Source organism: Bombus impatiens, unplaced genomic scaffold (genome assembly GCF_000188095.3).
Source record: "Bombus impatiens unplaced genomic scaffold, BIMP_2.2 scf_0418, whole genome shotgun sequence".
Taxonomy (NCBI): domain Eukaryota; kingdom Metazoa; phylum Arthropoda; class Insecta; order Hymenoptera; family Apidae; genus Bombus; species Bombus impatiens.
The window spans coordinates 3,662,708-3,688,174 of record NT_176837.1 but is presented as its reverse complement, the minus strand read 5'-3'; the positions used below and the strand labels follow the sequence as shown (position 1 = coordinate 3,688,174).

The 25,467-nt window shown below is 33.6% G+C and overlaps 4 protein-coding genes across 6 annotated transcripts in view; 3 read left to right on the top strand and 1 right to left on the bottom strand.

Moving 5' to 3' along the window:
• Nucleotides 1-1,764: 1,764 nt before the first annotated feature.
• LOC100742185 (synaptotagmin-4) lies at nucleotides 1,765-10,576 on the bottom strand. The gene is made up of 6 exons (XM_003490281.4): nucleotides 10,419-10,576; nucleotides 8,525-8,839; nucleotides 7,312-7,673; nucleotides 6,477-6,635; nucleotides 5,456-5,773; nucleotides 1,765-3,393 (listed from the first exon to the last, which is right to left on the bottom strand). The coding sequence occupies exons 1-6, from the start codon at nucleotides 10,468-10,470 to the stop codon at nucleotides 3,274-3,276; spliced, it is 1,326 nt and encodes a 441-aa protein (XP_003490329.1). The 5' UTR covers nucleotides 10,471-10,576; the 3' UTR covers nucleotides 1,765-3,273.
• LOC117151768 lies at nucleotides 10,441-14,008 on the top strand. Its single transcript, XM_033321269.1, has 2 exons — nucleotides 10,441-10,767; nucleotides 13,752-14,008. The coding sequence occupies exons 1-2, from the start codon at nucleotides 10,469-10,471 to the stop codon at nucleotides 13,972-13,974; spliced, it is 522 nt and encodes a 173-aa protein (XP_033177160.1). The 5' UTR covers nucleotides 10,441-10,468; the 3' UTR covers nucleotides 13,975-14,008.
• Nucleotides 13,901-18,725, top strand: LOC100741861 (arrestin domain-containing protein 17). Of its 2 annotated transcripts, none has more exons than XM_003490279.4 (7): nucleotides 13,901-14,213; nucleotides 16,043-16,198; nucleotides 16,268-16,479; nucleotides 16,765-16,947; nucleotides 17,031-17,242; nucleotides 17,600-17,787; nucleotides 17,896-18,465. In XM_003490279.4, exons 1-7 carry the CDS (start codon nucleotides 14,099-14,101, stop codon nucleotides 18,027-18,029), a joined length of 1,200 nt encoding a protein of 399 aa, XP_003490327.1. In that variant the 5' UTR covers nucleotides 13,901-14,098; the 3' UTR covers nucleotides 18,030-18,465. The 2 variants fall into 2 exon arrangements, with proteins under 2 accessions (XP_003490327.1, XP_012242217.1); XM_012386794.3 differs by lacking the exon at nucleotides 13,901-14,213 and adding an exon at nucleotides 14,249-14,474 and having other exon boundaries at nucleotides 17,896-18,725.
• A 5,297-nt stretch (nucleotides 18,726-24,022) lies between these two features.
• Nucleotides 24,023-25,467, top strand: part of LOC100741745 (potassium voltage-gated channel subfamily KQT member 1) — a 137,881-nt gene continuing 136,436 nt past the window's right edge. The window contains exon 1 of one of the 2 annotated variants that reach the window (XM_033321265.1): nucleotides 24,023-24,513. The gene's annotated coding sequence lies outside the window, so the exon portion shown is untranslated. The remainder of the gene's footprint in view (nucleotides 24,514-25,467) is intronic. The other variant, XM_024368308.2, reaches the window with a different exon arrangement.

Here is a 25,467-nt window from a genome sequence, read left to right as displayed (position 1 = left end):
TGTCTAAAATGTGAAACTTTTGTAACTTTGCATTGAAAAACGTTGCCCTGCCTTTCATCAAACGTTCGATACATTAAAAATATTCGCTTAATCGAGTTATGCGTGATTACTTTCTAGGAACATTTCTGTTGCGTTCACCGTGAGACTCTCGCTATGTTTCGTTAAACACATCGTCAGAAAAAATGTTCCAAACATAGCAAATATTTCGTAATTAGCAGTGGTCGGTTATGCTGCGGTAATCTAGTGTACTTTACAGTTTAGTCACGAAGCTGATATTCTCATAATTGATCCACGTGTATAAGTTCCGTATGTTAAAGGTTATCTCAAGTTTAAAGTAACTTTAAAGTTTCGGTGAATTCGAGCCTACCATAATACTTAATCGATATTCGTTATTCATTGCAGTGTTGTATTTGCGGCACATGCGAACGGGGCCTTTAAACAGAAACTCCTCATTCTTATACGATTTAAATTCATTGTATCGATTGCCGATATCTCGTGTGCATATTTATCTACATTAATTTACTTTCCGGTGAAACAGATTAAGAAGCTATTAACTTCCCTTCTAAAGAATTATAGGATCGTTTTTAATCGTACCCTTACGTATATATCTAAGTTCGTCAAATAATTCAGACGTACAACGATAATAGAATAAAAATAATCCTCTATTGATAACAATAGGTACATCAATACACTGCTAAGTAACAAATCTTCATTTTCAAAGTAATATATTTAATTAAATAGTGTAAAGCAGAGTCGACAATACTTTCATTCGTTGAAAGCGGTGTTTTGCTATCTTTTCTACCATTTCAACAATAATCGACTATTACTGGAAACATTTCAACAAGATCCACTACTTAATGGTTGATCTCTTGTTGCACTCTGTGTAAATGGAATCTTTTCATAAACTATAGTCATAAATTCTAATTTTTCCATTAATCGCAATTGAAACCACAATGGGTTCGTCGTAACTAAATAAAGAGCATCGTATCATTCTTTTTCCCCCCTCCATTTAAACGTAAATTACATATTTACAATCGCGAAGCGGTCTCCGTTGGCACTTCAAAACAACGTCACAATTCCTCGACCCCGTTCCACAATTATTAATGACACGAAGAAGAAAATGCTTCGCTTTCGTTAAAGCAAGTAAGGGCAATCATATATGAATTTGAAGGAAAAATCAACAAATATAACGCAAATAATTCAACAATAATGATAATTCAATAATTCAATGCACCATGAAGCTTTTATAGCAATACTGTGTCTTCCCTCCTATGCATTTGTTACAGTGCTTTTTTCCCGGAGCACGTCAAGAATCTTATTCAATGTTCTCCAAGAATTTTATCTCGAGGAGAAGCATTTTTATTTGAAGTTTTTCGATATTCCGAAAAGTCGACGCTGAAATCTGTATTCACCAGCGATCGTAACTTCCCTTATTATTAATTATCGAGTTATAATTGTCGTTCAGCCAGTTGACGCGGAGTTAGAAAATTTTGCAACAGGAACGAATAATCGTATTATTGTTTTTAACTAGATCAATGCTTTTGATATTAGCGGTATTATCTCCACGTCTTCCGGTCTTTGCATACGTTCTATACAAGAATCGCTCCAAAACCGCATTCTATTCGTTTATCTATTAATATATATATATATATCTCTTTGGAGAGTTCTATTAATTCTCCGAATCCTGTGTATTGTAAATATTAAGAAATAGCAATCGAAGCAAAACTAAATACTCTATTTTCTCTTTTCCACTATATCGCCCTCTCTCTTGTTTTCCTTTTCTTTTCTCTTTCCCCAAGAGTAGAGACTGACTGAAAATTATATTAAAAGATTGTTCCCGATTATCGTAATTTGTTGTTCGACGAATATTTTGGAGAGATTCTTGCATTTACACAACGAACGAGATAAACACAGTTGCGAGTGTGTCGCGTGATTCTCGATATTCTTTTGACGATTAATTCACATTAACTTCACCAAAACCGATGGTTTTTGTGATCTGACAGGGTCGTGCGAAATTTTCCCAGCACATTTGATTGCATTAAAAAAGAACCGAACGAGTTAAATGGAATACAAATTTCATACGTTATTTTTTAACTGTAACAAACTTTCATTGAAACGTATACAATACGTAAAATACAAATGTATTGTTCAAAACAAGGTCCTTCGTAAACATTCACGTAGATTAGCTTTAAGCTTTTATCATTGAAGTCAATGAGCGAAATTGAAAAGTAGATAAATCAAAGATTAAGATAAATTTTCATGTACTATACTTTAGTGAGAGTTTTATTAATTGCTGATAAAATATTCAAATTTGCTCGTTTCGGGGTAAGTTTTTGCAACTTTTTCAAATCAAACTACATGCATTATGAAATATTATAAACCAAAGGTTTTGCATGGGATTTGAAATACACTTAAGTATCAAGAATTTTTCTTTCAACTTTCCGATTAAAAGCATTGCTTTTCTATAGTACGACCCTGTGCAGCAATGTTCAATAATCGGCAAATTAGCTTTGTATTTAACTGTTTCATTTTCCTCCTCCCTTTGCCACCTGGTCGGAAATCTTAACAACTATATTTATATCGTAAAGCATTTTGTATGCGTTTCTCCCGCGATCGTTTGCCACTGCGATCAACGAAGACGCGATCTACGCTCGAAGAGTGAACGATTTACTGATCCTCGATTTATCCTCACTGTCCATTATCTTTTTCAGCGAATAATTGTTTCTCTGAATAGTATAAATTCATAGCTCTATCAATATCATCTTCAGAGAAGTAGGTATTATTTTGCGTGTTTCTGTTACGTGAAAATCTTAAAACTTAAAATACGAAAGCTTAAAACTTACGCAATGAACTGGAACTGACGAGGAAGATCGATAATCTCAATTTGTTCAGTGTCCAAACGAAAAACAGGTGTGGTTTCGCTATCGAGTCGAACTGCGTTCAGAATTGATCGGATAATTAGAAGTAGCTCTTCGTAGTGCACGCCTCGTACCGACAATGCCGACACGTAACACGGTTAGACGACTACTAGACAGTAGTAGACGGTAACATTTCACACAGTGTATACGCAGTGGCATCGATCGCGGGTGGACGTGCCGCCACTCGTTTCAAGCCTAATATACATCGAGTATTAGGTTTACAAAACAGATACCCTACTTCATCGTAGGGTTTCAAGGGGTGAATCAGTGGTTTCGCAATGGAGAAGGACGTGGGGCATTTGGATAGTTGGAGACGGGATTCTAGGAAAGTTGACAGGGCTGGGAGAGACTAGTTTTACTCCCTTAATTTGTGCCAATCGGCGATCTGCCTCTGCGGTGAGCTACAAACTTCCCTCCAATGATTCAAAGCGGATCCTTGACAATTCGGTCCACCGAATTCGAGTCGTCCAATCACCTAAAAAATGTACAATTATGTGCATAATGGGTACGAGAAATATATTTTTTGTCGATTCTATCTTGTTTACAGAGCAGTTTACCGAACTACGACTTCTCTGAAACTAATTGGTTAATTGACAATTGTTATAGTTTCTGGAGTGTAAAAGATCAATCGCGAGATAAGACGAAACGAGTTCAAAAGAGATTTTAATTGTTCTTCGATTATGTTATTTGTAAAAATGTTGTATGTATGTATCATATATCTACATATAAATACTTTGACTTTAAAATAGAAGGTAAAGTAAGTGGCTATTATATAGTATAAGCGTATGTCTAACGGATAGAATAATTACGTAATTAATCAGTTTTAAGTTAATTTCGTCATCTCGCAAGAAAGATCTTCCACTTGAGAGCTGGAAATTCTGAATAATTTACGAAATAATCGGTGATTTATCATTACGTATATTTCCTATTAAAAGCGTTTCTCATTATTTCGATGTGTAAACGTATTAAAATCTTTCAAAAGTTCAAATTTATATTGTTATTATATTTTTTTAATTTTACATTATTATTATATCGCTTGGTGTTCTTTGTAGAAAACCCGAAACTAAATGATTTGCTATCAGCTTTGTTTCGTTTGATTTTATTTGATTGATCAAATTACTATTTGAATTTATTCGCTATGTCATGGATATAATTTGACCTAATTTCATAAAGTATTTCGTACAGCTAAATAAAAACGTGACATGCGGTAATCATTTTGAAAATTCGGATTGTTCACGGATTGATTTATCGATCGAACGAGAGTTCGCCATGCTTAGTTAGTGTTATGTTACGTAAGAAAATGATGAAAAATCACGCTACACCGTGCGAGTCTACGACTTTCAGTCGCGTCACGCTATACCTGTCTATAGTGTTACAGTTTGAGGGTCGTACAGTATGATACGTACACACGCACCACTGTATGCATGTGCATGACTTAATTGTTCGATCAATCACATACATTTTTGTTGACTAACACTAGTACGAACGAAATTACCTACTAGGTATATTCCTAGAAATTCTTAGCTTCGCGTTTTGCATATTACGAGAAGGATTTGTAACATAATACTACGTTACATCTTAATATCTTTAACTGTAGAAGGAATTCTTAGGTTTTTTTACAGATCTCACGAAACTGATTTTTCTCTTTCCGATTTGCTTTTATACGTTGCCTACTAAAAATGTAACATTATAATTTAAAATTATAATCTAAAATTTAACTTTCAAATTTATTTTAATTTTATTAAATTTTAATATTATAACTTTTAATTTAATTCAAATTAGAATTTCAAAAGATTGACGAATGCAAACGTTACCAATAATTACATACTATATAACGATTATTAAAAGGTTTTATTTTCATTTGAAAAGAAATTATTTAAAAAATTTCAAACTATAACTAAAAGTCATGAACCAGACAAATTATCCTAAAGTTAATTCCAAAACTTTACCTTCGTTAATAAAAAATCACTTAAAAATACACTTCTAACTAGGATAGTAACGAAACGCTAAATAATGCAGTGATTATCCACATATATATGCATTACCTATAGATCGTGCGCGTGAAAAACAAGTTAGAAATTGATCTTTTGGTGAAACGCAAGCAATGAATGGTTTCATGGATGGTGTACAAAAATTGCAAAGATAATTCGATGGGTGGTTTTGAACACAAAATATAAATACACGAAACTTTATCGGTAAACTTACTATATTAAAAATTGTTAATTATCGTTATTTAATTGGAAAACTATTAATCACATATGACCGAGGTTGAAATATTACTGTGATATCGAAAAGTCGACAAAACGTTTGTTTTGCAAATGTAACATTTCGTTCGTAAAGGGATGGAAAATAAATAAAATATCTACTCTAACTGCTATATATGTATATAAGAATATATTAGTAATTAAATTATAATTTCTAAGGAGACAAATTTGCAAATGAAAGTTGCATGTTGGAGAAATACTTGAATTTACTGATCAAAATGGAGGAACGAAAGTGACACGTAGTAAGCTAGAAACGCGGTTGAAGGTACGTACCTCGTTTCTTGTAACACGATCCCAATCGATCAGCATAAACTCGAGGCTGACGTTGTTAAGACCATCAGCACCGTTCGGGATGTCAAAACCGAATGATTCGTTAAAGACCGGACTAAGGGTGCGTTTCTTCACGCGCGTCTTCCTCTTCGCTATGCGCTGAGAGTTATACAAAAGATAGATCTTGACGTATGGATCTGCCAGCCCAGTCACGTCCATCTTCGGTAAATTCTGCGCCTTCAGCACAACCACCGTCAATCTGCTGTTGATCGGTTGCCAACAAAGGGAGACTAGCAGCTCACCTCTGCCTTGTGATTGAATCTATAATCACATACATGATTTCAATTTTTCTTTCACTATGAAATATAACGTTCTTTTTTGACAAGTAAATTGGCAAGTCATAAAAAGATAGAGATTTTATACTATTTGTATAGTTATCAAGATATCATTTTTTTTAATTTCTTCAACGCGACGTTTAGAGTAGCTCGTAGGAAAGAAAATGTAAAAAGTATTTCTATTGCATCGCGCGTTCGAATTTTATTGTATTGAAGCTCGAATAACGCTTTGTTAATAATAATTAGAACGGAAAAATAAAATTGACCGGATTTTTAGCCTCCTTCTTTTTCTCTTTTTCATCAAGTTTTGTCACATTAACAAACGTGTACCTTTTCCTATTGATATTACGAAAAGCTTTCATGGTTTCTTAAAGGAAGATATAGCTTTGGATGATCAATCTGTTTGCTAGATAATTAATTAAATAAAATTCGTTCTAGTATCTTTCTTTCTTTCACGAGGAGCTGTAAAAAAGTTAATATACAAATTACGTTAATTTTTTGTAATTTCTATTCTCCGCATTATCTTTGTTCACTGCGTTGTGTTGCGTGTGAGAACGGAGAAATAACATTTTTCGGAAAATGGTTTAACGAACGTTTGTTAACGCTAATTGTGAAATTCGACAAAAATTGCAAGCTATTAGTAGAGTAACTTGAAAAAGTTAATTATTCATTAGTGTTTTGTTTCTTACCTTTAGACTCCTAGGACATATTTTTCGACACAATGATATCTCCTGGTTATCAGCGTTCTCCAAATCGGGCACCGATGAAAGTGCACATGTCAGTTCACCGATAATATCGTCCCGAGAATATCTATCGAAGCTGAGCACTATAAAGTGCAGACTGATTTTCTGTGAACGATAACGAAAAAATACGTTTCGATGAGATATCTCGATTCGTTTTCTAATTCATCTAATCTTTATATTTATTTATATCTTGAACTCGACTAATGCTAAATTTAGAATATTTATGTCCTGAACTTAATTCAGTTTGAATTTAAAATATTATATATATTACAAAATCTTCACTCTCTTTTATCTTTATAAATTCATCACATATACATCTTTTTCTATGGACATAAAATAATCAAACATTTCATGCAACGAAGTCTAATTAACAACAATAACATATAATAATAACATATATCGAAACACAAAACGATAAAAATATTTACAAAAGTATTAACGCAGCTTAAGCAAGAAATATTGTACCGTATCGTCACTTTAACGTTATAGTTATTAGTTTTAACGTCGATTATTTGTTATCACTTCGTTTTGAGATGACAATAAAGAAAGTAAATAATAAAGAAGTAATCTCAAGCGAATTATTGGATACCATTGTAATTTCACTTTCGATCGTAATTCTCTATTGTCCATAACAAACTCTTAAGATTCACGCTCTTAACATTCAAATACCATTTAATTATTAACGACAAATTAAAGCAAAAAGAAAGAAAGAAAGAAAAAATAAAAATCTGTAATTTAATTGTTGCTTTTTAGAAGACAAAAAGTAGAAAGAATTTGTTACCTGAAGCTGGTCCTTCGATATTCCAAAGAACGTGAAATCTTCATCATAGACGGGGTCTCTGGTGTTTCTGAGTACCCTGGTCTTCGCTTGGTGTTGTTTATCCGGCAACAACTTCAATTTCACGTAAGGATCGCTGGTAGCTCTCGCAGGTAGACCCTTGCAGTTCACCACTGTCACTCCGAGTGCATTTTGTTCGTTTACGTACCGCAATTTGAATACCAATTGACCCATATCGCCTTTGTTATTCTCTGTTCCGTGGTTCTTTTCGCGTTCTGTTTTCTCGTTGTTCTCAATTTCCGCCTTGTCCCGTTCATTCTCGATGCTTAGAGTAACCTCGCCAGAAGGTGTCTGAGCCGGGGTGCCTGTAGTTGATTGAACGAGCAACCGATATTTTAATCGTCGATAACCCAGTCTCTTCTAACATGTTAATACGCTGGCTTAGGAATAATTTCTACCGAGTACATTCAATCATTTAGTAATTTAAAGTAATTTCTATCAACCATATTCATTATTTTACGTGGTTAGTACTTTAGAATTTATTTGTCCTAATTTCTCGTTGTACAGCAAGAATTTTTCCTTCCGCGACTACTGTCTTTTATGTAGAATTGGAATAAATTTTAAATGAACTTCCAAGAGAGGACGGAAATGTCGCTTCTAAGTTAAACCGTAGCAAACGTCTTTCAGCTACCAAGGTTGTAGAAAGAAGCTTGTATATATATCTTCACTCGTTTCTTATGACGCGATACCGACAGCTAAATAGTCAAATGTTTGATAGTAAAAGTAAAGATGTTAAAATTTATCCGATTCTTGTATCCAATTACGGAAGTAATAACCGGAATAATAAATTTTGTACAAGTTAAATGGTTATCAACGTGTTAGTCCTTAACGCTCGTGTTATTCAGCTAATCGTTGAAAGCGCACAAGTCCGCGTCAACCGCCAACCAACCATTTGTAATTCATTCTTCGTACAAATAAACAATCACGTTTTCGTATTTATAAAAAAAACGCTTACTTTTTTCATTTCCTACCTTGTGTTTTGCATTTTGTCGTATTCTAAACGTATGATATAGAGTTAAAATTACAGAAGAATGCATTAATATATAGCCAGGAAATAATTCCGCTGAAAACAAAATTGTGCATTTTCGACCGACTTGATTGTTAGAATTAGATTAGAAAGGGGAGTTAATAAACGTACTTGAACGAAGATTTATACCTGTACCCTGAGGTGTTCTTGGCTGTGATCCAGGATTCGACGACTGGGATCCGGTCGGGCTGGGCGTCTGTCCACCTGAACCAGGAGGACTCTTGGCTAGTCCGGTCGGGCTGGGACTTTTCTTCAGGTAGTGGCTGGTACTACCGGGACTTTTAACTGCTGTCGGTTTTCTGTGGGGCGGCCTGAACGCCAGGGACTTGTCGGAGTTCAGCTTGGTGTGTTCACGACGTCGTCGACAAAGCCACCAGGTCATGGCGACGGCGCAAAGTAGGAAAACGGCTCCTATACATAGTGCGACTACGGTCGTCGTCGACACTGAAATTCATGCATATTTTTCCTTGAAATTTTGTTACTTTTTATTTATCGACAGTTCACTGAATTTTTGTTTTTAATACGCATTTCGCTTGTGAACGATCATTATGGAGGAATTAGTAATCAAGTATGTGTATTTTATGTTTAAAATTACTGTACTTACATGCGTATATATAAGTATATGACGTTGGAAGATATCATCGTATTTCTTATAACATTTTGTAAATATGTGTCGTATTTTTTAATTTTCTTGCTCTTAAGACCTCAACTTACGACAAAGATTAAACACATCTTTCTTCTCTTAATTTAACATTCTCAGTTTTATATTTTAACCTACTCTTCTCACTGATTATAAAAGAATATTTTTTAATTTAATTTCTTATCGCGTGTTTTAATTCCATTACGCGCTTGAATGCAAGTGGCAACCGGTTGTAGTTAATGAGAACTGCAGGCCAGGGAAATATCTATCTAAAATCTGTAGTTATACTTTTTGCGCAATTAGCATCGAAGAAATTAATTCGTACGAAGACGAAAATACATATCGATCAGAGAAGATTTGAATTTCATAGGAAGGTTAGCCTCTCATTGCTGACTAATAGCAAATCCTGGCAACGTTGAATCATCGTGACAACGTGCGCGTCTTATTTGCTAGTTTAATCAAACCTCGTAAACGTCACGAATCGATCAAAAATAAGACGAGTTCCAATAAAAGTCACGCGATGTTGCTAAAATACAATTTATGCTATTTTCATATCTGTCTTAATAACGTTTTCGTTGAAATGCTATAAGAAACACTCGAATTTCATCCCTTATTCAGGGTGCTGTGTTTAAGTTTATACTCTATCACGAATAACATGGTCATCAAGTTTCCCTATAACGAATTATGGAACCGTATGAATTCGTAACATCGATCCCAAAACATCCCAAAACAGCATCAACCGTCGAATCTACGTATATACGTGAACTAATTGATACTGATAATACAAGCATCGACTGACAAATATCACATGTTGTTGTGTGTCGTTAACCGTAAAATCAATCATCTTCCACTATATGCATACATTGTCGAATTGAAGCAACTTATTAAATCATTCATCAACCATTGCGATTACATGTATAATTCTAAAGTAGTTAGCCTACGTTGACTCATCTACAAGCAGTTAACGGTACGAAACAACGAGAACAAATTCGAAAGTAATTTACATTGATTTAACTACAAGCAGCTACAAACAACGAGAAGGAATAAAATAAAAGCGATCGCAATCGATGGAAACACCCAGTCACGAAACGCACAAGATTACGCGGTGTAACAGCTGTCTGCGGTTATCGGCGCCACGATTTCCTCAATCCCGAACCAGTGTCCCATTCGAATCAGTCGAATGGCATCTTCGAAATCGAATTATTCCCGAAAGAAGGAGAAGCGATGCACGATGGTGTAATCGCGTAAATCGAGCAAAGAGCTCGGAATTGTGGTTGCGAAGGAGGATCGATGTCGGTTGAATCACGAGGATTGCCCGGTTCGAAGAAGATACGCAAAAAAGGCTAAGGCAAGTGGAATTTCACGTAAACGTAGTCCACTCACCGAAATCGACGGGTCGAATCACAGGTCCGTCTTCCGTCACTCCTCCGACCATGTTCGGCCACGTTTTCCTCCGTCTATTTGGACGCTTTTATCCGCGTAAGTTACTCGGCCACGACGCACTGAACGAATATTTACGGCGTGCGGACCGTTCGTGGTATTCTGAGGCGACCATCGGACGAAATGCTCCGATCAATAGTAACGTCCGGGGCTTGCGCGGAATAGACGTCGCTGGAAAAGGAACCAACGACGACCACGACGCCGACGATCAAGACGGTGACGACGACCATGACGCCAGGGACAATGCTGTTTCGATGGTCGTACGACGAAAGAAGGGCCCCCGTCCCTGCAGGTAACGAAGGATTTCACAGGATGATGCACTTGAGGGGAAGTGGCGCAACCAGGGGTCGAATCGACGGGATATCGATTGTTGGAGTAGCTTGGTTTTAGAACTGATATTCTGAGAAACGATAGGATGACTGGTTTTTATTACCCACGAAGGATGACTCATGATGGAAGAGGGATTTCAGGGAAAAGGGAAGAGGAATTAAAAGATTTGTGCGCGTTTCTGATAATCCTGGGATTTTGAAGCCCGAGAGAGTTAGGGTGGTGTTTTGTTTTTGACGTGTCACGGTGAGCGTGATACGATTGAGAAAGAGTTTGAAGATAGCGAGGTCTGAATGATAACATGTTTTATGTAATTTTTGTTTAGCGTAAAGACATTTCCTTTTTCTTATTTTTAGGGTCGATGATTCCCCTCTATATTTTTAATATAATGTTCCTTTTATCGTTTAGTCATTACGTTGAAAGCATATTCATACAGTTTTGTAACCGTCAGAATATTTCATCGTGAAATTTATTTTTATTTTTGCAATGTTACGGCCAATACCGACCCGGGGAACTGTACTGATTTTTAAGGAAACAATAGATAATATCTATCTATATTTATATTTGGGCGTGGACTACAGGTACAATGGACCCTTCTGCATGAAACTGACGTACTTACATATTTATAATTTAAATGTTTTGTTTTAACAATCTTCATTAATACGTTTTGAAATACCGATAAAAATATTACGATATAGTAATACCGAAGAAATTATTATATAAAGACTAATAATATAGAAATTTTGTATGTTCAGGAAGAATTATGCCGCGATATTTTTAATTATTTACTTCGGGCGATATTATTATCATATTTATATTAGTTATATTTATTAAAGTTAATTTATTTTCACCCCTTTGGTAAAATGGAGAAAGCATCAAAGTCGAAGGGAAAGGCGAGACTAAAAGTAAAACTGCAACTTTAATCCACTTCGCGCGAGTTCTGTTTTGAATTATCGATCTACATTACAGCTAACATACGGAAGATAAGTCTCTATGAGTCATCTATCGCCTCAAACCTTCTAATTAAGCGAATAAATTAACATTCGTATGATGGCACGAATCACGCATAAATTGCGAATTTTATGTTACTAATTAAATTAGGATGTCATATTTTTTACATTTATAATCTCAGAAATATATGTCAGATATACGTATACAATTTCTTTGTCTAAATTGAAGAAATTCGTTAAAACCGCCCAATATTTTAGAAATATATCTTGCCTTTTGTAATGTTAAATTTTTCTTCGTATCAAATTTGTCGAAAATTTATTCATACAAATATCACTTGTACTGGATCGAAATGTCGATGAAGGCCGTGTTGCGCATACATACGAGTGTATTCGTAACTGTGAAATATTTTTGAGGATCGAATACTAACCTTCTCATTCACGTGGACAGGTTCGTATTTTCTGTGTCCGAAAACACAAGCGATGATATTCGACGTGAAAATAAATTTCCGTAAAATATCGTGTACGTAGAGCGCGACACGGCGCGTGCACATCTACTACATTTTTTAAACGAATTGGGATTACGTGAGTGACAGATAACTGGTCTCATTTTCAAGCTTTTATAGAAATTATTACTAAATCTTTAACGATCGCGTAAATCTCTTTTTTTTTAAAAAGAATAGAATAGATTTTCAATCAAAATAAAGAAGTTCATTCGAATCTTATTAATAATTGGTTCTTATATATACTTTTTACGTAAATGCATTTCTTCAAGAACTTTATCTATAATAATTTTATACTTTTCTACTTATAATTTTCATTTGTAATCATTATTTTATATCGACATTTATTTTTATTGTTTGACGTTTTAATTTTTACTTTTATCTTTAAATTACTCTTTTGGTATTTTTCCCATGATCTATAAAATATCATGGTGTTAAAAATAAAACAGTTGTATTTGAAAGTAATTTCTAAAAATAGCTATTAATTTTAAATCATTGGTATTTTTAGCGACATATCATTGATAGGAAATTTAGGATCTCTTGAAATACAAGTTATATTAAGGACTATCGTATAAACGAACTTCGATCATTCCGTTAATTATAATTTAAGCAGATAACCGATAAAAACGATGACTCGTTTAATTATCTTAACAAATTGGAAGAGTCCGACCATTTGAGGATAAGTGTTAGCTTTATTATCAGCCGTCTTCGTCAATTACATCATCGCTATCTTATCTGTTATCCGCCTATGACGTCATTGGACTTGAATAAAAGCATGCGCGGTTCCATCACGAGGCTACAGCGCCATGATACGTGAAAACACTTTATCCGGGCGCATGTTTATCCACGCTTAACCAATGGGGCCAACGTAATGTTGTTACGTCATCGTTGATAGAACGCGTGTATATGGGAAACTTCAAAAGTGGCGAGCATAATTTTAAAAGTACTAATATTCAGGAGCTTCTAAATGGTCATATAAATATCGATAGTATGATATTCTTCCATAATCGTCGTATTTTCACGTTATCGTTGACGCAGTGTGGATATAAAGGATGCTTAAAAACTGGAAAAAAATGTGTACCAAAATGATGAGAGAAATTATTTGAATTATTATCTCGTTTGTTTTGTTTCCTGCATTACATATCTTTTACGAAACTTCGTCATTTCAACTGCATTTATAGAAGCAGATAACACATATTCACGTTAACCACGGATCAGTTGTATCATCGATATAATAGCAAATACTATAATACGTAAAATAGTGATAAATTGAAAAGTGACATTAAGTTTATCGTTTACTATTATACTGTACCTTGATCTTTTTTTATCGCTTCTCAGTCTGATACCAATGATCGAAGTGCAGTTGAATAGCACATAACGAATCTAATGTCACCTTACTTTTTATCACTGCTAGACCTGATAGCTAAGATCAAAGTATAGCAAAACAGTAAATATTGAATTTAACGTAGCTTTTCTTTGAATCATAACCTCTCTTTTAGATTTTTCAGCGCGAGAGTAACAAGCGCCGTTGTCAATAATCCGTTTGAAATGACCTGTAGCATCGTTCTACCAGCACTGCGTCAGTTGGTATGTGCGCAGAAGACAAATATCGAATGGTACGTAGTAACGTGGACTCGTAACTACGATCAGACCGGCTTTTACGAGCGGCTCGATATAGCCGCGCTGCGTGTGCTCAGTGTATGGAACAAGAACGACGGATGAACGACCGTATGTTGGATGATCGCACATCTATCCCAGAACGTCACTGGAATAATTAATAAATAAAGAAACAAAACGAATTTATAAATCGAGTGACCGCGAAAGGTGTGACCGTGTCGCAACAGACATGGGACTAAAGGATTTCCGAATAATCTACGACAATCCTTGGGGGACTTATTATCCAGGACAGACCGTCAGTGGAAATATCATCGTGGTATTAAACAGTACGAAGAAGATTCGTGGTATGTTATGCATATTCGAAAGTATTGTCGAGTGACTCAGTCAGACGATGTTATTTCCGGATGAGTAATATGTGATAGTATATACTCGATTAGTAATATCTAGAGATCGACAGGTGTTTCTAAGTGTTCGAGATACGCGACATTCATATGGCTTTCTTATTGGAAATACGGCTATGTGTCGCCGGACAGATCATGATGTGTAGTGCATTTTACAGATTCGAGGATATATGCAGTATTAGAAAATCAGGAGAGGTAGTGGCAGTAAGTACGAAGAAGTAACGAGAATTATTTGTAGTATTCTTCGTTTAGTTAGATAATTTAAACGAAGAAAAATCTGTAATTTAAATGAAAAAGGTCTTTGAAAAATTAAAGAATGACTGTAAACATTTAAAAAACATTTTACATTTAGAAAAGTAAGTTTTGTTCAAATTTAAATAGCAAAGGAATAAGTGAAATTATTTAGTATTTTCTATTAAGGAGATATTGTTAAATTATTTCCCATCTGTAAGAATTCTAAAAAGTTAAAGCGAATGTGGAACAAAGAACTATTACTTGAGTGTGGGAGAAACTATGTATAATATTAGATGCATTCTCCGTATACTGCTTATGTAGGAGCATGTTCTATTCTAAGTTTCCTTCTAATTTCGAAATGATATTCGATGTATATTGTCGAGCTCCTGTCGCCGCATTCCTGTGGAGAATATTTTTTTCTTCTTTGTGGTAAGGTGTAGTTTAATTATAGCACGACTATACACACCCGCACAGTGGAAATGAACAGTGGCGATCGGCCGTGGAACACTTGTTTTCGTCACGCTGTATTGTATTACTATATTATATATAACAATATTCTTCTAATTACTTTACTATAGCTAATATCCTATTTTAGTATTGGTATTATTTATTTAGTATTGGTATTTCTTTGCTGTAATATTATTTAATATCATGATTTGCTATTGTATTACAGTCTCTCATATGATAGAATATTGTTATTAATTTAATTTTTCTGGAATTTGTATATATTTTTATTGCTTATTTTTGCTAATTATTTTTATGATTTTATGCCTTATCACTTTTTACTCTTGTAACATTTTTAACAGATCACGAACGTTTCTTCTATAAGCGATGCTATTTATATTTTAAATTTATGTCAGCCACATAGAAATATTCTATAGGATTCTCTCGTGGTACGATGTTCTTGACATTTATTTGACGTTGATGTAATGTTTTATTAGCATCAACTTGCGGTTGGCTCGCGGTTAATTTTACACCATTATCTCATTGTTAATGGTAATTTCAAAAATGTGTCACTTTTTGTTTAAACCGAGCAATGTGAAACGCCTTAAATAATTGAAACTATGGAGCTCTGATAAGTTTACTATTCAGAGTTATCTGAAATCGAGTTAAACGTTAGAACCATACAAGGCAATGTATACTATCACATATTATATATACATTTATATCATACGCAATGAAATGGAGTAACAAAACTATTTAATTTCAGTATTAAATTACATCTATATTACCTAGAGCGAAGATGTGAAGAAAGTAATAATCAGCTTTCAACGTTCATAAAAACAATACCTCAATCTTACTCATATTGTATCGGAGTACAATTGTATTCAATTGTACTTAAATCAATATGTGATTTCAATTAGATAAATTTAAAAGCCATTACCGTATGCAGTATGAAATTAAGATTGATGAATTTGAACTATATGTAATTTCTCTTTATAGTATAGAATGTCATATGTATACGATATTCTATAATTTATGTAAGAGGAATATCAATTGATTAATAATAATATCTAACAATTTCATTATTTTTCCAGGCATATGTGTAAAAATAAAAGGTGTGGCGAATACATGTTGGACAACGGACAAACAGGATATGGATGAGAGAGGACAGTACAGAGATGGAACTCAGACGGTCACCGCACATGAAGAATACTTCGATACAAAGTATTATCTTGTTGGATCAGCTTCTGGTAAAATTTTACCTTAAATTATTTCATTGGTTAGAACTTTTATTGGAAAAAGTAATAAATTTTCTTTAGGAGGTGAAATCGAGATACAAGGCGGCGAGCATAAATTCCCGTTTCAATGTATTCTACCCATGAATTTACCCAGCAGTTTCGAATCCGATTTTGGCCACGTTCGGTATACAGTCAAAGCGACTCTGGATCGCCCTTGGAAATTCGATCAAGAAGTAAAGAGCCCCTTTACAGTAGTGTCGCCTTTTGACCTTAATCAAGAAGTAAGATCCTCGGTATGTATTCATCAGAAAATTCTCCATTCAGTGAAAATTTGGTGAACGTTTTACGATTGAAATTGAAGCTACGAATAGTTGACATTCGTTAAACAGTTATGGGAACACTCAGTTCCTTAAAATTTAGCATACATTTCGAAGTAGAAAATTAAATCGAGAGTGAAAATTTTCATATTTAAAATTTATAAAAATTATAGCAATATTATGTTTTATAGTTTAACTTTTGTACATACAGTTGATGTAGTAAAATTTTATTATGGTATAAAGAAACGCATACATTTTTAGGAAAAGGTGCAAGTAGAAATGAGTAAGACGTTTTGCTGCTTATGTTGCGGAACACCATCATTAACTGTTAACTATTCGTTACCAGTGAGGGGATACGTACCAGGTCAAACAATGCCAATAAAGGTGAACGTTGAAAATTTGTCAGGAATCACTGTGGAGACTATAAAACTCATTTTGTGTAAGGTATATACAGTTTGATGATGCTGATAAATATGCGATATCAGTGAAAATATTTCGAGATAATAATGGAATCACATGAAGTCCAGATCGTGACTTTTCGGGCTACCACACCGACCACTGATACTAAAACGGAGGAAATTGTGATAGCGGAAGTTTCCAAAGGACCCGTCGAAGGACACGGAACTGCAGATTATGAACAGAAGCTCGATATACCTCCACTTCCTCCATCGAACTTGACGAATTGTGGAATTATTGATCTGGAATATAATCTTAAAGTCGTAGCTTGTATCTCAGAATGGTTAGTATATGTTACCTTATGCAGAATATTTTATTTGCGAATTAATTAATTTTTATATACGCAAAAGTTAATTAATTAATTAATTAATTTGTATACTATTAATTTTACTATAAGAGAATTTTTTTTAATGTTACATGTTTCAAGTGAAATTAAATGCATGCGTTATTACATTTGTGAAGCATTATAAATAAATCAGTGCTATTCACTATTTGTATGATACGATGATACTATGACTCATCGAATGATCTGCAAAAAATGGCAATTGAACGACACAATGGAAAATTGACTGTATAAAACCGATTCTAGTTGCTCGTAAAAATGTTTTTGAATGAGTTAGAGCGGTTGATTCTATGTTAGGTACCATCGAAATTTGACGCAGAACACCCTTATATTTGTGGGCACGGTACCATTAATAAATTATCAAACTCCAAGTGCTCCATCGGCCGAAGGATATCCACAACCCTCAGAAATTGGGTGGACGATGACAGGAATTCCAGTTTCAAGCGTTGACGGAAGTCCACCATCGAATTTGTACCCTAATCTGCGTAAGAATATTTTCATTTATTTCTTATAATTATATAGTTTTAATGAATTAAACTATTGTATTCTAAGAAAGGATATAGTTTAAGAGTAGTTAATGTATAAAATTATAGCTCCACCATCATACGAAGAATCAACCAATGGTGCTAGAAGTCTGTGGGAACGTGGTGAATCCGAGTATATTTTTGGTGTGTCGAATCGTTTCGCGCCAAAATATCCCGTGTTCAATTTTGCGGCGAATCAGTAAACAACGAAATAAAATAATTTGGTGCTTTGTTTTGGGAAAGAAAAGCGAAAGTCATACACGCGTTACATATTACAGTCTGTAAAACAGTTTCTAGGAGCTTTGATCAAAATTAGGAGCTCGTGATTGTGTATGTTGTTTAAGTTGATAGCCTGAATTAAGAGTTGTTGAAGCACGTCTTGTTTAACTTTCTTTTAAAACAGAAGAATGCGGGCAAAATAATTAACCAAAGCAAATCCCAAGAAAATAATTATTTAAAGCATAAGAATGACAGTATAATTTAATTTATGTAATTTCTCATTAGGGATATTACATTTTGATCGAGATGCGGGTTAGTCATATACCACTAATGGCAAAAATTGTAATTAGTTTTGAAGGTTGCATTTCTGCAACGAAGAAATCGTTCTGATTAATTAAGGCGCACAATTAGAAAATACTCGAAATGCAAAAAAATACTATGCATATTTTTCTATGATATTTTTCGTAGGAATGACTACAATCTAAAGCAATATTTAACATTTTTAAACTGCCGATACAAGAACATTTAGCTTTTATGATAATTTGTTCGAGTCACATTTTTATATGTATTTAATTATATGCTATCATTAGTTATATCAATATATTGTGTATAATGAAGATACAAATCCCTAAATTTGTATTTGTATCTATCTTGTTGTCAATAAAACGTTCTTTTTCATACATTTACGATATTTAATTATATACTGTTGGATTATAGTAACTGTCATTATGTATAAGTATAAGTACAGGCTTGACTTTATATGCCAAATTGATTAAACGTTATAATGATACTGAACTATCGCAAAAAATTCTACATAAGTAAGTAAAACGCAATTAGGATACAATCGTTTACTGTGCAGACATTAGTTTCCATTCTAAGATAAATATCTTCATTAATTTGATATTTGTAAGTATACTACCACACTTGATTAAGTTTTATTTCATATTATCTTTTCATATAATAAAGTAATCAATTTTAGAGATAAATAAATATCTCCTATCTATAATTTTTATCCTTCGTGTGTTATTATTTTTTATTATTGTTATTCTATCAATGTATTTAGTAAAATGTACGAGTAAAACATTTCGAAAATGTTATATACTATAATATAGTATATAACATCTATAATTCTTGTCCTTCGTGTGTTATTATTTTTTATTATTGTTATTCTATAAATATATTTAGTGAAATGTACGAGTAAAACATTTCGGAAATGTTATACACTATTGCATGCTCAATAGATTACAGTTACATTCATCTCATTTCTGACCTTACTTTTCAGTTTTGTACTTTAATAAAGTCCCAGTTACTCAACCTTGTTTGTGCAGGAATGTTCTTACCTACTGCAGTTACGGTAGACGTGTAAATGTCTGCCCGAGAATTAAACGAATAACTCTTTCCAATAAATTAAAATCAATTTCTTAAATTAAAAAAATTAAACAAATGAAATGAATTTCTTCAAATAATTGTAAATTAATCAAAATTTTTAACGAATTAAAATTTCCCGTTCTATCGACGCCTTTCATGCGATTATAATTACTTAAAATCTTAAGTTTCAGTATATGTAAACTATAATAGTATATAGCGATTTATCAATTAAATTCTATCGAAAAATGAATAATATAACTGTGTTAAAAATAAAAACGCTTTATATCTTATTCTCTGGTCACGACATGGGCGTTAAAGGTGTCTATCGATTTTACGTTAATCATGTTTTGCGGAAAGATCTCTATCGATAACTTCGTCATATCGAGGAATGATTCGTCACACACGGTATTTCTTATCTATTTGCTGCATCTAGACAATGCATGACTCGATATCGTGCTGCTACATTTTTATTGCGGAACGGATCCTATCAGTGGCACAACGTTAAATTCGATTCAGGGGTCGCCTTACTTTTCAAGTTTCAACTTCAAATCGATAGAACCGTTGTGTTTCCCCTTTGATTTTATAGCGGAATTGTGTATTATTTAAATCGAAATGAAACACCGGAGAGCTTGTAGAAAATAATTTTTGTCGCTAACAACACAATTATTATTTGCAATTACTCAAAAAGATTTTTTCGTATTCACAGTAATGAAATTGGCTCTTAATACTTGTTCTTAATGAATCTGTATAAATATTCTCAAGTTCTTTCGTCAACTGACCATTACTATCCCCACCTCTCGACTCACTAAGTCTTGATTTGCTAACTGGCTGCGAACTCTCAGAAGTATGATGCGCAGCTTTCAACTCATAATATAATATATAAAAATAAGAAAATATAAATGTTTCCCTATTTGAAACTAATAACCAAACAAAATAATTTCATCCGCGTTTTTTCTTCGCATATCAATTATTTTTCGTTCATTATTTTTAGAAACAACTTTAATTACTTCATAACCGTGTACATATTAGGTATATACAAATTAGGTATATACAAATATTTTTGTAGAAATTCGTATGTCCACGAATGGACGGACCTTCGATTGGACCAGAGAAATTCGAACAGAAATGATATCGAGTACGGTTACACCTAACTTAAATTCCTTATTAACTCTTATATGCTAGTATAGCTAACATATCCCTAGATCTTTTCTACTTTTGTTCCTTCTAAATTAGAACGAAAAATATTTTGTCGTATAGCGCAAAAGAACTTTCTTTTATCTATAGCGCACTTGCATGGCGTGAAGATTTACGAAAGTCCTAATATAACAGAAATTATATCTTATATACAAAAGCTAGGAAAAATGAGACAGAATCAGAATTGCGCATCTAGTTCGATGCACAGTGGTGACAAAAAGTATTTGTGCATACCCTTATTTCCTAATGACACATTTTTTTTGTAGTCACGTGAAAATACTATTGTACGAAATGACACGAAATTTGATATGCTCGAACTTAACTAATTGCTATATAAATGTTATACTAAATAAAATGGCGTAGAGATACTTTTCGTAGCCACTGTAGGAATACAAAGGGTTAAGTTAATGGAACTATATTCCTATTGTATGTGGATCGAACAGAAGCTCCGTTGATTCGAGTGTTAACGAGGTCTCCTGTGATATCGTGCAAGAGTCGAACATCGACGTATCGCGGTCACAGAGGTATCACGTTTCAATTCTACTCGTGTATAACACATAACTACGTATTGCGATGTTCAATATACCGCATAAGTGTTAGCCGCTAGTTGGACAAATGAGGCGTTAAATTTTAACCAATTTTAGCGTACCGCTGAACCATAATCTATTGTTACGTAAGTTACACTCGAAACGTTGTCGCTAATTAAAGCATCGTGGTTTATAATTGAACGTGTCGGAACGGTGTCCAGCTCGACTCGTCGATGCTCTAATTTAGCCAGTTAAATTTCCATATTTGGAATTTATAGAGGCTCAGTGGAGTGACGTATTATCGCTATTCCACGTTCGATATCGTTGGACATGCAATAGCAAATTTCTAAGGCGTGGCAACGATTACTCTCGATCGAGGTAATTACATATTGCTGCACAAATATGCCCAGATGTTTTGATATTTTGTCGTGTTTACAAAACGTGTTTACGTTATGGTACCGGAGATTGCTAAGTAAGAAACCCGCATTTAAACGTGAATGAAGTATTTTAACTCCTTTCTGGCAACGACACTGATCATATGAAAATTTTAGATTATAAACTTTCACACGATCATTATTAAGATGACATATCTGCGGTTCGTTTACTAATTGAGAACAAATTTGTGTGAAGTTTGATTTTAAAACAAGTATGGAAAAATGTAAGCCTTGAAACATACCGGAAAATTAAGTGGTCGTCTAAGGCTGATCGATTACATGGAAGTATCACTGGGACGGTTTTGCGTCCTTGAGAGTAGCAAATGAAATATTCGTAGGCTATGGTCTAACTATTGTGCGGATGTTCAACTAGCAGGGATAGTATGGATTACGATAGAGGTAGGCTAATTTTCGTCCAGTTGTTTGAACATTTTCATTATGAAGAACCATTGCGTGGGACACACGTGTCTTTAACCAACAGCCGTAAAAATACGACCATTCGAATGATAATTTAATTGCAATAGTAATTCTTTTATGTTTGAAAATAATATTTCAATTTGCATGATAATTCTTTTTACGATCGTGCAATCGAATATTGCAAGATTGAAGTTTAGAATTAACATATTAATATATGTATATGTATTTCTCTCCTTTTATATATATATATATATATTATATATATTATGTATTAAATATTATACTATATAATATAATGTAATGCGTATAAAATAATATATTAATCGTGTTGAAATTCTTCACCAATTAATCATTCTGATGGTTTCATATTAATTTCCTTATTCGAAGTAATGAATAGATAATAAAATGCATCTTATTTGAATATATATCTAAATATGTACGTACTCGCTATCGTGTGATTTTGCAGTTATTTGTAATTCGTATGGAACGAAACAGGTGCAGGAGATGAGTAGGTAAGGAATTTGAACTGGAAAGTATAAAGTGCGTACGTAAAGTAGGTACGTAATGTGTAAAATTTCTATGAAATGGATACACAGCAATCAAAATTTAAAGTTTTTTGCGGTTATAATTATTGCATAGTACAGATTTAATCATTCTTATAAATTCAGAGAGTAATTTTCATCTGTTTCTACCAATTATATTTAAAACTAAAAAAAATTTATTAAATGTAAAAAAATTGTAAAAAGGAAGATGTAAAAAATTATTAATAAAATTAATTGAAAATAATAAAATTTTGTCACTGTATGTTAAAAAATGCTACTATGCTTATATAAGAAAAACTACAATATTTTAAAGATTTCAACACTACAAATTATCCTTACTGATATTAAATTTAGTAGCTTGAAAGCTTTAGCATACAAAATTAGTCCATTAAAAAGTCATTATCACCTGGAGTATGTCATGTTTCTTTCATCCCTTCATCGTTTCACTTTCCTACATTGTACAGGAACTTGATCCTCTAATTTATTTTGAATGGTGTATTTTCCCTTCTCTACCGTGTTATTTGACATAAAATGAACGGATAGTCTAGTTTATTCGTAATTAGCCATCTGACCAGCCATACATGTTTGCATAAAATACAGCTCCCTTTCTAAATTCTTTTAAGTTAATTATATATTTTCTTTGTTTTGTTGTGTTTTATATTTAGCTATAATATATTTCAATTTATTGAATTTTATAAACAAAATAGTAAATAGTAAACTAGTACATATTGTCACTGTTTGGCTTTTTTAGATAACGAAAGATCTTAAGAATGGTCGATCTAGAGTTTGTCTATAATAACGTAAATAGATATAGAATATTTTATCTATTACATTCAATTACATGTTGACCGAATAATTGATCACTTCGACTACTCTAATAAAAATTATTACAAAATACACGACTATTACATTATGTATATATATTTTTTTATAGTAACAGTTACATTACACCCCACTGTAAAAAAATATTAAATTATAAAAAGTTTCGATTTTAGACATATTGTTTGACCTTTACCAAATATGAGAGCGCATACAAGTCAGGTGCTAAGCTATTTTTAGCTTCTACAAAACGGATCGAGATAAAATATATCCTATTTTCTCTCCTAAAAATTAAGCTCTACACCAGAGAAAACCCCATCAAAATCCGTTCAAAGTAGTTCCTACTTTTAGTAGTTTTAACAAGCAGTGATACGAGTGCAAACGAACAGACAAAAATTGCAAAGATTAGCTTTTTGGACTCCATAACTTATGACTGTTCCTGAATGACTGATGTTTTATGTTGTTTATTCAATGTATAAACACAACCCTTCTACTGTTTTATTACGTGTGTAGATTGTATAGATTAATTTTGAAGTTCAAAGTCACAGAATAAGCCAGCTTTTGTTTACGATAGCCTGGTAAGATTCCAAGCGTTACAGTTGGCGCGCCTGCTTAATGAGCCGAGGGCACGATGCGCGTGAACGTATGCGCGATGGATGGAGGCGCGCGTGTACGCCTCCTGTCAGAGCTGTCCGTCCGTAACGCCGCAGGACGAGTTGTCTCCGTAGAAAAGCCGCCTATGGTGGTAGTGGTAGCTCGCGAGTCTCTCGAGGGACCATTTTTTTTCTACATTGCCCTACAGCTTTTCGCGCATAATCGATAGTCAAAGCGTGTGTGTCTCACGCGCCACGGCGTATACACGTGTACGCGAATGGATCGCTGGTACACGTGCCTATTATCGTAGACAGGTGCAGATCCACGGTGGTTTCCTCTCCATTCCCGGTTTGCTGTCATAATTTTGTGCAAGCAAGTGAACAATGAACAATTCTTGGTTAGCAAGCGCAGGAATCGAGGCCACCAGGACGTCTCGAGGAATCCTCGTCCACATATCTTCGAATGCATTGGTGATCTGGTGATTGGTAATATGTGATTTGGATAACAGTTTGTTTCTCCGTATTATCTCTCTCTTGGTACACGTCTCGTTCTTCTGGGCTGTTGTCATAACAGGTAAGCATTTATTTTTGTATTGTTAGGCGTGTGATCGTTGGCTTGTTTTTGTTTTGGATTCCTCTTTGATAGTAAATTCGACATACGATGTAAAGTTATGTTACATTTTCCTGTTAGGAAATTTTTTAATGAGTTCACTAGTTGAGAAGCAACACAACCTAAAAACGAGGGATATTTATACATGATAATGATGTTAAACAGTTGTTATACAGATGTTAAGAAGATTCTTTTGTATTGATTGCTACATGGTAAAGTGAATAAATAATTCGAATAACTGGGAATTTATAAATTCTCGCATTTTGGTGATGCAATTGAGAAACAATATTGGAGACGATACGACGTTAAAAACAATTTCACTGAACTATGTCAGCTAATTAATCAAATGTTAAGAAAGAAAAAGAAGTGTAGCTGATGTTTTTTTACGATGACTCTTTTATCGAATACCTTGAACATTTTTACGATATTGGATACTTGAGCGACCGATAAAATTACTCGAGTACGTGATCTTTTAATTATTTTTTTCATCTTCGCTGAAAATATCGTATGTTTATTATAAAACGATGAAATTGTGTTCGTTACAAAGCTTACCACATATAGGTAAAATAGTATGCTAAAAATATTAAAGTGCATGATTTGAATTTTCTGCCCAATCATCTATGACAATTAATTGAAAAATACAAATTATTATGTTGATCATAAAACAGAGATTAGTTCACATCATTAAGTTGCTAGAATATAAAAGTTATTGATAAAACTATATATACTCTGTAATATTTATCTCATTGTCGTAACAATTTATTAATGCTCTAACGTTTTTAAAAAAGTATGTCACGAATTCTTAATTTCCCCGTCGAGTGAAATCCATGTCTGGCTTGCGTTTGATCCTGATCACTTGTACTTACTTAATTACCCATTCCGTTCAATACAATTTCTTTTATTTCGCGTATTATTTAT

Excerpts from the sequence above, each read along its gene's own strand:
- LOC117151768 (XM_033321269.1), top strand. The coding sequence starts at position 10,469 with ATGTTCGGCCACGTTTTCCTCCGTCTATTTGGACGCTTTTATCCGCGT. Across the intron at positions 10,768-13,751 it reads AAGGGCCCCCGTCCCTGCAG|ATTTTTCAGCGCGAGAGTAA; the intron begins GTAACGAAGGAT and ends CCTCTCTTTTAG.
- LOC100741861 (XM_003490279.4), top strand. The coding sequence starts at position 14,099 with ATGGGACTAAAGGATTTCCGAATAATCTACGACAATCCTTGGGGGACT. Across the intron at positions 14,214-16,042 it reads CAGTACGAAGAAGATTCGTG|GCATATGTGTAAAAATAAAA; the intron begins GTATGTTATGCA and ends TTATTTTTCCAG. Across the intron at positions 17,788-17,895 it reads GAATTTGTACCCTAATCTGC|CTCCACCATCATACGAAGAA; the intron begins GTAAGAATATTT and ends ATAAAATTATAG.
- LOC100742185 (XM_003490281.4), bottom strand. The coding sequence starts at position 10,470 with ATGGTCGGAGGAGTGACGGAAGACGGACCTGTGATTCGACCCGTCGAT. Across the intron at positions 7,674-8,524 it reads AAGAACACCTCAGGGTACAG|GCACCCCGGCTCAGACACCT; the intron begins GTATAAATCTTC and ends AATCAACTACAG. Across the intron at positions 6,636-7,311 it reads TATCGAAGGACCAGCTTCAG|AAAATCAGTCTGCACTTTAT; the intron begins GTAACAAATTCT and ends TATCGTTCACAG.